General features: G+C 53.9%; 4 protein-coding genes across 4 annotated transcripts; 2 read left to right on the top strand and 2 right to left on the bottom strand.

The window, feature by feature from the left end:
• Positions 1–973: 973 nt before the first annotated feature.
• On the bottom strand, positions 974–2,186 carry J4E79_004927 (uncharacterized protein; the record flags this gene model as incomplete). Its single annotated transcript, XM_049353808.1, has 3 exons — positions 974–1,339; positions 1,394–1,919; positions 1,972–2,186. 3 exons carry the CDS (start codon positions 2,184–2,186, stop codon positions 974–976), a joined length of 1,107 nt encoding a protein of 368 aa, XP_049211428.1.
• A 198-nt stretch (positions 2,187–2,384) lies between these two features.
• Positions 2,385–4,535, top strand: J4E79_004926 (uncharacterized protein; the record flags this gene model as incomplete). The annotated part of the gene is made up of 2 exons (XM_049353807.1): positions 2,385–2,514; positions 2,569–4,535. 2 exons carry the CDS (start codon positions 2,385–2,387, stop codon positions 4,533–4,535), a joined length of 2,097 nt encoding a protein of 698 aa, XP_049211427.1.
• Positions 4,536–6,178: 1,643 nt separating this feature from the next.
• Positions 6,179–8,912, top strand: J4E79_004925 (uncharacterized protein; the record flags this gene model as incomplete). Its single annotated transcript, XM_049353806.1, has 4 exons — positions 6,179–6,427; positions 6,485–6,554; positions 6,608–8,857; positions 8,878–8,912. The coding sequence occupies 4 exons, from the start codon at positions 6,179–6,181 to the stop codon at positions 8,910–8,912; spliced, it is 2,604 nt and encodes an 867-aa protein (XP_049211426.1).
• A 449-nt stretch (positions 8,913–9,361) lies between these two features.
• Positions 9,362–11,068, bottom strand: J4E79_004924 (uncharacterized protein; the record flags this gene model as incomplete). The annotated part of the gene is made up of 1 exon (XM_049353805.1): positions 9,362–11,068. One exon carries the CDS (start codon positions 11,066–11,068, stop codon positions 9,362–9,364), a length of 1,707 nt encoding a protein of 568 aa, XP_049211425.1.
• Positions 11,069–12,388: the final 1,320 nt, after the last annotated feature.

The raw sequence follows: 12,388 nt of genomic DNA, 5'->3' as shown, positions 1-12,388 counted from the left end.
GCGTTAATGTTGAATCTTTAGGGTGTGCTCGAGGCGTCCATTCTCATTGGAGGAGACGGAGCTCGACAAAAGCGCGCCTGCAACATGGTTAAACGGACTGTCAAAAGTAGGGAAAGCCGTAGCTCGAGGCAGGGGAAGTACACTGGAGCGGCGGAATCGCTGGTCAGTGTTATCGGTGCGGAGCTGGACGGGTGAGTGAAAGACGTTGAGATGAAAAGAGACGTGGTTGGTGCGTCGCAGTGATCCCCAATGACGTATGGCGACGGAGCGCTTTGTTCAGTCACTCCCGCCAGCGCGCGCAGAATCTCGTCTGCCTTTATACTCGCCGTCGCTGCAAAGCTTTGAATGTCTCGGTTCAACGGTGGATCCCTGCCCCAATTATCACATCCTAATGCGTCACGCTTCAGCGCCTCTCGCATCGGCGGGTCACGGCGGTGTACCATGTATGTTTGTCAGCTTGGCTCGCGACGGACATTGCACGCGAAAAAGCTTCTTCTTGGCACTGCACAGAGCAACTTGTGCGAGTGTAAAGCGCGACACAACTAGGCATGGTGCTGGCAGCGATCGTGAAGACTCTGGCGCGGGTGCACCGCGGGGCCAACACGGGTAAGCATACACGCGACTACCTTCCGTGGCGGGACGCATGTCATTAGCAGTGCATGGGAGTGCATATGGGGGCACGGTAGCTGATCCGGGTCACACCGCATCGAAGACTGATTAATGTGGATGGTGGGGTTGCATTGATACTGGCTATGTGCTCTCCACGCCATCATACCTCAGTGACTACACGGCACGTTTAAGCGTTGTGCTGCAGCTCGCTCCGCTCTGGGGAACCTGGCTTCTCCAGATCCCGCCCGTGCCATTAGACCCCTCCCGCTAGCCCACCCATCGAGCGCCAGGGCTTCCAAGATAAGGACTAGGCGAATAGCAGGCCTAGGCCGACCTGGAGATTATTCCTGGACCATCAGGTGGTTCACGAAAAAAAGAAGGCGTTGCCCTCGTTATCCTTCCGCTGCACCTTGGATAGGTCCTTATCTGGAGCGTACTCTGTCCATGCGCTTGCCGGGAATATGTGTTTGTTGCGTTCATACCACCGCCTGTCAACGACCTTGGTTATCGCTGGGTCGTCGCCGTAACCCTCGAGTTCTTCGTCTGGTATGCTGGACTCTTTGCTCTTCTTCTTAAGGGGTTGAGCAAGAGGGTCGTATGTAGCAGGATCTGCGTCCGCGTCTTCGTCGGTCGCGCTCGGGGTGGCTTTGGTGGGTTGCGCCGAGTAGTCAAAGATGGGGCCGTCGAAACCGGTGACCCTGTTAAACAGGAAGTGATAGATCTCGTAGTGCTGACACGGGGTTAGTTGATAGGTCGATACGTGGTGTTCAGGTCTGATACTCACGTGTGGCAGGATAACTTCACCTCTCACGAGCATCAAGTCGTCCACGCTGACCCTAGCCCAATCTCTTCGACTCTTGTCACCGCCTACGCCTAGCTCTGCGCCGACCTTCCTAGCTTTGTCTAGAAACAGCCATATTTGCTCGCCCTTCTTGATCCTGCATCGTCCACCTGGCACGTTGGTGCCATCGTAGAAGACGAATGGTATCACCACTTCCGTGGCCTTGACTGCGTCGCGCATGACGATGAAGTCTTGCCGTGCCAATTCTGCCTGTTGCGCTTCACGTTGGAGAGCCGTTTTGGTCATAACGCGGGGCTTGAGGCCGATGTTCGAGTTTGCGCCCAGCTTCTTCTTGAACACTTTGGGTTCTGCTTCCGGGGCAGAAGCGTCTGCGGGTGTGCTTTCGCGCGGGGTCGGCGTCTTGGAAACATTGGATTCGGTGTCTTCGTCTTCGTCTATGCCGAATGACAGCTTGCCTTTCCCGCCTACTTTGCGCTTCTTCTTGAAGACGGGTTTTGGTGTCGATGCCCTGTACTTTGCAAATTAGCGGGTACTTCCCAATTGGAAACGACCGTCCTTACCCGTCTGTTGGTGTGTTTTCGCCCGAACTGATTGCAGTGTCACCTCGCTCCTTCCTGTCCAACGCGTCGGCGCGTCGCTTGCGGTAGTCGTCGAGGTTGACCAGGCCGACAGTTTGCGCCTTTAGCAAGTCTTCTGCTGTCGCGGCCTGCGATGTGAAGCGGGGGTTACCAGACGCATCTGCGCGATCGCTTGAACTGGACGCGAACCTGTCCATGTTGGCGGAACGATATGTGGTGGGGGATGCGACTGCCAGAAAGTTGATGGTGCCTGCCGAATATCAGAAACGCGCTAGCAGCTCGTCTCGTGATTACGCGATTTGGCGCGGTCACCCGGAAAGATCCCCACCCCACTCCCCGGTAGTCTCGCCTCTGCGACCCAAGCATCTACCTGAAGACACACGGCGGGAACAACGATGTCGCGCATTGTACAGGATTCTGATGAGGAGTCGGACGGCGATCTCGAGGGCGACCTCCCGCCGCCCAAACAAGCAGACGCGTCCGGACAGCCACTCAGCAACGACACCCACGGCACGGGATCCACCGGTAGGGCTGAGTTCACGGCATCATGTCATCAGACCGAGCTGACGTGCAGCCCAGAATCTCTGAAGCGAGCTATTGAAAAGGCGCACCGGAACCATCTCCAGTCACAGCCGAGCCAGGAAGAGCCTCAGTCATCGGTGTCATTGCCTGAACATCCAAACAAGAAGAGAAAGACCATAGCTGATCCAAGTCCGCTCAAATCATTCAATGATGTGTCTGCTAAGAAAGGGCCCGTCACGTATGGGAAGGCTCCGAAATCCATCTTCGGTAGTTCTCCATCGTTCAACGCTCCACTTGTGGGCCGAGCAGACGCGGCCCTCGAATCAACGCAAGAAGTACCATGGCTCCCAGAAGGAACTATGCGCGACAACTACGCCCTCCACGAACCGGCCATGTTCCCTGAGCCTTCTAGTACCGTTCCCAACGCTACTATGACCCAGCAACATATGCTCGATGTTGTCAATGCACCACTCACGATAGGACAAGAGATCGACAGTGAACAACCTCGTTACATACCTCCACCTGAGCCCTCAATACCCTGGTCAGATCTTATGAAGTTCACACCGGCAGACGCGACGGAACAGACTGAATCATCTGATCGTGACCCACCTTCAAATGATCCTCCGTCAGCCACGCCAGTCCGGACGTCACAGGGAGGCTATGAGTACAGCGCATCTCAACGCAGCAGGCGCGGATCTGGTGGTCCTTTGAAAGGCAGCCCTTTGAGAAATGAACTTTCCCGTAATGGAGCCGGTGACGCCGACCGAAAGGCGACACCAGTTGAAGCCAGCTCTGTCGATATTTGGGATATACCATCAACTGCACCACAGAAGACTCCGCGCGGTGAACACAAGGTAGTCAAGACGACACCTCGTCGTTCAAAATCCGCACAAGTGCCTGTCGCCAGCTCCGACGACGATCTTGCGAATATTGGCCTGCCAAAGGAGCAATACAAGCCACGGCCCAGCCGCTCGAGATCGCTCAGGGTTGAAGAGGAGCAGCCCATCGACTATTCTGTCCGTCCCGAGAAGGCCAAAAAGGTCAGTAAAAGGCGACAAACGACGGCTACAGCCGATACCAGCAACCCTACAACACCAGAAAAGGTTCGGCAGATTTGTGACATGGGATTTACACCTTCAACGACTTCTGGCGCCCTCAAGAAAAACAACGGTGACGTCATACAGACCATCGACTGGCTAGTCACTAACAATGTTGGCCACGACGAGCTTGCACCACCAAGTCCACCCAAAACCAAGCCGGTCATGAACAAGAGCGACGAAACTCCGGCGATGGACTCTGAGGCTATTCAAGATATTATGCGCAGTCTAGACCAGTATCAGAGGGATGATACGCAGGCCGTTGCGCAGGATGTGGTTCATGTTGCGGTGGCGAATGATGCCATACTACCAGAGCCTATCGACCTCACAGAAACTCCAACTTCCGATTTGCGCTCGCCTACGAAAGTTCAGGTAGTGATACCTAAGAAGTCACCACTTGCGGTTTCGAAGCAGCCCCCAAGCTCTACCACTGCCTCGAATAAGAAGGCAAAGCGCAAAAAGCCCACATCAAATCCAGCCGAGAGTGAACCTGCTGAGACGGACTCTACCGTGCCTGAGATCGCGCCTGCGAAGAAGAAGGCACGCGGTCGGCCCAAGAAGGTCGCGCCTGTTGCTTCGCCTAAAGAACCTGACCCAGAACCGTTAGAACAAGCTGTGGAAGTAGAGCATCAACAAGAAGTTGTACAAACGACCGAGCCCGGGTCCAATCCAGAAGAGATAGAGCAAGACTCTAAACTCACACGCAATGATACCGATGACGGGAAATCGCCAGACGCTACGGATACCACGACTGCCAGCCATTCAAAACCACCAGCGAAACCCTCTCCAGCTGCGGCGTCAGAGACTCCAGAACGAAAAATAAAACCTACAACTGCATCGCCAGCGAACACTGGCAAGGTGCCATACCGTGTCGGGCTGAGCAAACGAGCGAGGATCGCTCCTCTCTTGCGCATTGTGAAGAAATGATTAAACAAAGCATACTCGTGCTTCTGCGTCGGCATCGCGAACCATGATACCATACCTCTTATCCAGACATGTACTTGAACTTAATGATACCCACTTTTACTCGGCATTGCCGTCAATTTCCACCTCTTCGTAACATCGTATACAAGGACCAGCTGAAGTTTTTCTAGTGGCGCTCCTGCCTTAGCCGGCCACAACTGAGCGACTAACAAACGCAGCTATCCAAAGTCACTACCGTGGAGCTAAAGCGAACAGCGCAGCCGCTTAGCCGCTTGCTCGCAGCAGCAGATCTGTATCAAACAGTTGGCTGCTCTACACTGTACTTACTGGTCACGTTGCCTTAGCGAGCTCTCCAAACATTCTACATCGCATTGCACATGCGATTTGTTTGCCGGTGGTTCGTTGCCGCGCGCGGCATTATCGATTATCGAGAGCGGACGCCAGCGCTCGCTTCGAGCTTGGCAGTGGAAATGAAGGCCCTCAGGGGCCTCCAAGCATCGAATCGCGACCAGCGGACGACCACCGGGGCGTTCCCAATCCTGCTCTCCTGAGCTTGGCATTCAGGCGTTCGTCTTAGGGCTGGACGAAATGCGATTCGAAGTCTCATCGTACGAACGGCGTGCATGACGATGTACCGTTACTGGTGCGCTGTCGCTTATTCCCAATACCACGGCACGAGGTATCGCAACGGCCGTTCGTTGACAACACTGACATCGCTGACAGCACGAAACACGAGTAAAGTGCTTTCAGACTGACATTGGCAGATATCGGATCGAAATTGCGAGTTATCCTACGGTCACCGATCATACCAGCAGCGAAGGCTTCCATAGAGCCCTTCAATCTCAGAGCTCTCTGATGGGCGCCGCGTACCGAGAGAGCCGAAAGCAAACGGCCTCTGATTCCTACGCGAGACGCCATTGAACGCCACATCAAGCCAACACGTGAAAAGCACGATGTTTTTGTGATGCCAAGTACTCCTCTAGCCTATTGTTGAGTTGGGCCCCGCCGGCGATCATCCCACTTCAGTATATCCGCGACGGGAGCCGGTCACAACCAGCATCGCGGCTCATATATTTAGACCCCAGCGGTTTAAGGTCTTGGCCTTGTCAGGAACAGGACGATTCGGGCTCTGTTATCCCTCTTCGAGATTGACATGTCCCTAGGAATTGGAAGCTGTTAAGCCTCCAGATCTGCTCGGCTACCAAGACATAAGATCACATTGGGGACGCGAGATCATGTTGTAGCATTTGGTGGTGGCTTATACTAGGCGCCTTCGCAGTTGTCTCAGTACCATGCCGTCTCCACATCCTCTTCGTATCCCAGAAGGTTTCCCAGGGCCGCGCTCTTGGCTGCTGATAATAGTGTGCTGACTTCTTCCAGTTAGTGGGCTCCACTCCTCGTAGCTACGCCGCCACGAGTCGCCCTTGAAGGTGCGTCTATGGCATTGTGTGATATAAGTACATCGGGCTTCTTCTCCTTACACTCTTCACTCGTCTTGCTCGTCTTTGCACGCATAGCGACCGTCACTCGTTTTTTCTTATCGACTAATTCTAATTGACGTTACTGTCAACCACACTCGCTTTCACTCTTACAATCGAAGTCGACTACAACTATTATACTAGTGCTGTAAACATTAATTCGCCAAGATGCGTTTCTCCCAAGTCGCTGCTGCCTCTTTGGTAGCACCGCTCGTCGCCGCTCATGGCATGGAAGGTATGCCAAGGATCGTTGGTTTGCCCAGGCAATTGAGGGCCAGCAACCCTCTTGCTGGTTACTCAGGCGGACATGCTGCTGAGGCAGGACCCGTCATTCGTCCCCGACAGTCCACTGACGGACGTTGCGGTCCGGATGGCGGCAACCAGAAGTGTGCAGACAATGAGTGCTGCTCAAGCGCTGTACGTATATCGACTGAGACACTTCATGAATTGAGCGTGTACTTACAGTATAAACAGGGATACTGCGGCACTACCCAAGAACACTGCCAAGCACCCGACTGCTTGTTCAACTTTGGACCCGCATGTGGTATGACATATCCTGTACTCTGCATATTGAGCGTGTTACTGATAATACGACAGACGCCAATAAGACTCCTGCTGGAGCAAGCACCCGCAACGACCCTCGCCCACAGCTCGGAAGCATTCCTTATGGCGGTGGGGGCATCTACGTCTGCAACAACCCTGGAACCGTTGCCATCACCTACGACGATGGTCCATACATATACACCGAAGGCGTTATGGAACTGTTCGAGGCACGAGGAGCTCACGCCACGTTCTTCATCACTGGTAACAACATCGGCAAGGGCGCCATCGACGAGAACTGGGCGGGTGTCATCAAGAAGATGTACGACAACGGCCACCAGGTCGCTTCTCACACATGGTCCCATCAGGACCTCAGTGCCATCACTAAGGAGGAGGCTTACGACCAAATGGTTAAGAACGAGATGGCCATCCGCAACATCATCGGCAAATACCCTACCTACATGCGCCCACCGTACTCTTCCTGCACTGGAAGCTGCCAGGAAGTCATGGCCGATCTTGGTTACGTTGTATCATACTTCGACCTCGATACCGATGACTACAACCAATTGACTCCCGAGAAGATTCAGGTCGCCAAGAACAATTTCAAGGAGGGCATTGATACCCGTAACTCCGGAGACCCATACGACGGTGATAGGCTTGTCATCGGCCATGACATCCACCAGTTGACCGCCGAGAACCTCACCGTATACATGCTCGACTACCTCTACGCTCAAGGTCTCAGGGCTGTCACCATGGGCGAGTGTATGCAGGATCCCAAGGAAAACTGGTACCGCGACTCTACCCCCGCTCCTCCCAGCACGTCTTCTACCCGTACCTCTTCGTCTGCTGTCCCCACTCCTACCGGCCCCACCTCCAAGGACGGTATGTGCGGTGCTGCTGGTGGCTCTCAATCTTGCGTTGGCTGGGTCGGCGTCGACGGTCTCCTCGGCGAGTGCTGCTCTCAATACGGATACTGTGGCAACACCGCCGACCACTGCCAGACTGGCTGCCAAGCTGGTTTCGGAAAGTGCGGCGCCCAGCCCAGTGCTTCTCCCTCTGCCTCTGCAACTGTCTCTGCCAGCGTCACTGGCCCTGTCCCTACCCCCACCGGTCCCACCACTACCGACGGATCCTGCGGTGCGGCGAACGGTGGCATGACTTGCATTGGCTTCAACGGCCCTGCCGGTCTCAGCGAGTGCTGCTCCCAATACGGATACTGTGGAAACACTGATGTCTACTGCGACGCCGGATGCCAGGCTGGCTTCGGAAAGTGCGGTGCTCAGGCCGTCAGCAGCGCCGCTTCTTCCGTTGCTGCCAGCACCAGCTCCGCTCCCTCTTCCTCTGCCGATGTCAGCGCCAGCAAGGACGCCGTCTCTTCCACTGCTTCAAGCACCACCGTCGATGCTAGCTCAAGCGCCAGCCAGGTCTCCTCCGCAGCCTCTGCTACTCCCACCACCTCTGGTGAGAAGTCTCGCGATGGCTCATGCGGTGGAACCAAGGGATACACCTGTGTCGGTTTCAGCACTCTGGAGGGCGTAAAGTCTGAGTGCTGCTCTGCTTGGGGATACTGCGGTACCTCTGAGGACCACTGCGGTGCTGGTTGCAACCCCGTCTACGGCAACTGCCCTTCGACCTCTTCTTCGTCTGCTTCTTCTTCCGTTGCTGTCTCCAGCGCCAGCGAGAAGTCTGACTCTGCTTCCTCTACCGCGGCTATCCCTACGTCTGAGACGGTTTCTTCCGTTGTCGCTTCAGCGTCTACTTCAGCTTCTGCGTCCGTCTCTGAGTCCGTTTCCGCTTCAGCTTCTGCCTCGGTCTCTGAGCACATTTCCGCTTCGGCTTCTGCCTCGGTTTCTGAGTACGTCTCTGCATCCGTTTCTGCCTCAGAGTACATCTCCGCATCGGCTTCAACCCCCGTATCTGAGAAGCCTGAGGAACACGACTCCACCTCCGTCGCTGCCTCTGCTTCCTCCACCTCAGTTGCCGAGTCTGCTTCCGCCTCCAAGGACAGCTACCCCACCAGCTCCGTCGTGTCAGAAGTCTCCTCCGCCTACCCCAGCTCTACTCCCGGAAACTCCGAGGCCGTCCCATCAAGCAGCCCCGTCGACTCCGCTTCTTCCGCCTCCAGCTCCGCCATCCTCCCCAGCAGCGCCGCTTCCACCCCCTACCCCACCTCCACCATGACACCCACTCCCAGCCTCCCCTCCTCCTCCTTCTCCACCGCCATCGTCCGCCCCAGCTCGACTTCCTGCTCCACCACCGCCACACCCACACCTACCAAGCTGCCCGTCTCCTCTAACGGAAAGTGCGGTGAGCACAATGGTGGCCAGACGTGCGCGGGCTACAAGACGCTGTTTGGTGTTGAGATGGGTTGCTGCTGCAAGCAGAGTGGGAGGTGCTCGATTGATCCTTGGGCGTGCGGGCTTGGGTGCGATAAGGGGTATGGAAAGTGTTGGTTTTAGGTTGTGAGTAGGGGATTGGGATGCAAGGATGAGGTTTTTTCTTTATGTTCTGGATATATCCTGTTGAGATGATGAGTGGTTTGTTGTAGTATGATATGTAACATGTAGTGCAAGAATACATGATGATGAAGATTGAAGTGTCGTTGTGAAGAGTTCATCAGATGTGATTTCGTTTGCAATCGCCTTCGTCATCATTTGATAACGACTTTCAGGCATAACTTACCGTTGATACTGCAGTGTTGTAGGTAGCTTGTCATCTATAGGCATGGGAGATTAGATAGTCTAGGGTGCAGAAAGAAGCAGTCAGGTATTACACCAGAATGGACATGGAACTACAGCTGGAAATTACATCTCAGTTACCCGCCGCACCAGACACTGAGCGTCCTGCATCTCCGCCACTGGCCTTTTCCGCTGCCATATTTCCATCCTTGTTGCGGCTCTTATCATAGCCATCGCCCTGCTCTTCGTCATCGCCCTTCTTCTTGATTCCGCTCTGGCCTGCAATGTTTCCTTCCTCGTCGACATCGCTGTCACCCTCTTCGCTACTATCACCAAGAGCGTCGTCTGAACCAGGAGTCCGGATTCCTTGCTTAACTTCCCATGCATCGCGAACATGTCTAGACCAGTGTAAGCTCTCAATGTCGTTCCATATGGGCCACGGCCTTTGATATCCTGGAGCAAAGAGCACCTCTTTTGGGAATCTGCCCTCCTGTCGCCAGACGCGCATCGTTGTGCCTAATGCAGTCAAGTTTGCCACAGATTCGCGGAAGAACTTCCTTCTGCTCTTGCGTAGTTCTCGCACTCCAGCCGGACGATATTCATAGCCAGGATCCCAGTCCTCCAAGCTGAGCGACAGCTCAACGGTCTGGAGTTTCAGAGTACGGGCCACTTCCAGAATCGCGTCGACTCGTTCGTCCTGTGCACTCAAAGATACGATGTGTAGAGCTTTCAGACTGTCAGGGAGGTACTCTTCAGGGCGTGTAAGGGCCAGCGTTTCTGCACGTTGATTGTAGATGAGATCTTGAGTTGCTAGTAGGTGAGCGTCGAGCTTCAGTTCTGATAGTTTCGACAGACCCTTGAAGCTGCCGAATGTTCTCGGGGAAAGCCAGTCTGGATCCCAGTCGATCTTGAACCAATGTAGAATCTCCAGGTCGGGTAGATGTTTTTCGATTGCTTGTGTCAAATGTTGAAGATCGTAGTCCTTCCATTCGCTCTCGGGTTCAACATATAGTCCGCTGACCTTCAGTTCTTTGAGGTTGCTGAGTTCCGGATACGAAAGAAGCTTCTCAAAGTCAGTTGGGCTGGCGTCAACGTTCTGCATCTCCAGTATTCGTAGCTTCGTACTAGAACCTCGATAGGGGAAATACATGACTCCCTGTCGGTGAGACCTGTAATTGTACTTGATGCTCAGGGACTCCATCCAGGGGAACACAGGTGTCGCGCTGTATGCACCTCCGCCGATACAAAGACTCTTCAACTTGCCGAAAGGGCAGATTTCTGGGCTCTTACGACTGTGTCTCCATTCTTGTTCAAGGAGTTTTGTAGTGATCGATAGTGTGCGATCAGTCCTGATACCGAGATCCAAGTGCTCAAGATTTTGGGCGAGACAGAGGATAACAGCCAACGCGCCATCAAACGATTCTCGGCACGCGTAGATGTCACCGAACCAGCGCATGACAAGCTCCCAGTTTAGGTCCCTACCAATATCGTCGATCATGTCTCTCACAGTGGTAATTTTGTTGAAGGAGTCCCGGTAGTAGTCATTGTTGCCGTGCTTGACTGCGCGTGAGCTAGTCTCGTGGATCAGTGTAAAGCGTTTGATCCCTTTCGCTAGATCTGGTCGGTCAAGAATAGTAAGAAAGAGGAGATTGATCTGGAAGTAGTGTTCTTCATGGAAGTAAATCTCCTTGTAGAGAAACTCTTCCGCCACCAGACGGTAATACTTCGACATCCGCAACATCTCAAGGAGCTTTTCCTTTGGCAAGTAGCCATGAATGTACTGGTGCAGCTCCATTGGTAAATCGTTCATCCACCTCCACCTCATGTTGTACTGATTCATGAAGTGACGATTGGTGTAGAAGGGTGGGAAGACAAGAATGACCGGGCGGCGTAGGTTCGTGCTTTAAGTGAGGGAAGGCATGTTTGTGGGTCGTGTAGCAAAGGGAAAGAGCTATTTGACCTCACCATATGATCGAGTTCAGGTGATCAAGCGCGATTGCTTACTGAGAGTTTGTTCAATGGACAATCGATAACATGGTAGTCTTGGGCGGCATCGAGTATGCTCGTCGATATTGCGTGACGTCCGGTCTCTTCGATCGGAATGTGAAGGTGGCAGGGACACATTGTATCGGCTGTAGGATCTAATGCTAGACGCGCTGTTCCATATATGTTAACATCGAATAGTGGGGTGAATACCACGAGAATGAGCTCTAGGGATTGCTGTAATAGCTTTTGTCAGCTAACATGATAAAACGCAGTGTCGAATATGTTGAGCGGGGTGGAACATTTGAAAGACCTGTTGTCCTGACACTCTGCATGGCCCTTGCCATATCGAACCCGACGGTGCTTCTCATGCATGCCGCGACTCCGAATCACCGGCCTACACGCGCGTGACTTGTGATAGATCAAAAGGAGTCGTTGAGCTGCCAAGTTGTGGCGCCCCGATTCGTACACCGAAGCAATGCTTGTCTATACAAGCCGGCCAATTTTTCAGGGGCCTGGCCGATGGATATATTGATCGCAATATCGTTGTCGTTACTATAGCCGGCTCAGCAACACCAACGACACCCACCAAAAATGTCATAGACAGCTCAACCATACCTACCCCTCAACAATCCGTATAATCAGATCTTCATACCCATGCATTCTCCAGACCCCGCGCCAGCGAAAAGGATACGAGATCGTGACAAACACCTGGGCAGCGACGAGAAAACGTGCTCGTATGGGCGTCTCAGCAGGACGTATTCGTCGTTGGCGCCGCACCTCAGAAATATTGAATCGGGGCTATTTTGAGACTTAGGTGCGTTGGTTAGCGCCCGGCCATGTGGGGATGTGGCTGGTGACCCATAAACCCTGTCGTGTTTCGTGATGACGGGCTACAACGTTACAAAGCCAACAATCTCTTCACTCCTCCATTGAGCCGGCATTTATTTGCAAAGACACTCTTCACCCTATGTACAGAGCCAAATTTCTACGAACATGCGAATCTCACAGTACCTAGGCACCCTCAAGGTCATAAGACCACTTCGGGTCGTTCGGAAAGTCGGACGGTCAAGCCACATCAAGCTTGGCGCGTACGTCGAAACTCCCGCTGGCACATCACGGATCACGGCTACCGAGACCCCCGAACCAGCCTAAACCAGGGGCGGATCACAACCTT

The sequence above is a fragment of the Alternaria viburni genome, assembly GCF_023758015.1.
Source record: "Alternaria viburni strain BMP 2772 chromosome Unknown scaffold_9, whole genome shotgun sequence".
NCBI classification, from domain to species: domain Eukaryota; kingdom Fungi; phylum Ascomycota; class Dothideomycetes; order Pleosporales; family Pleosporaceae; genus Alternaria; species Alternaria viburni.
This window is presented reverse-complemented; position numbering and strand designations above follow the sequence as displayed.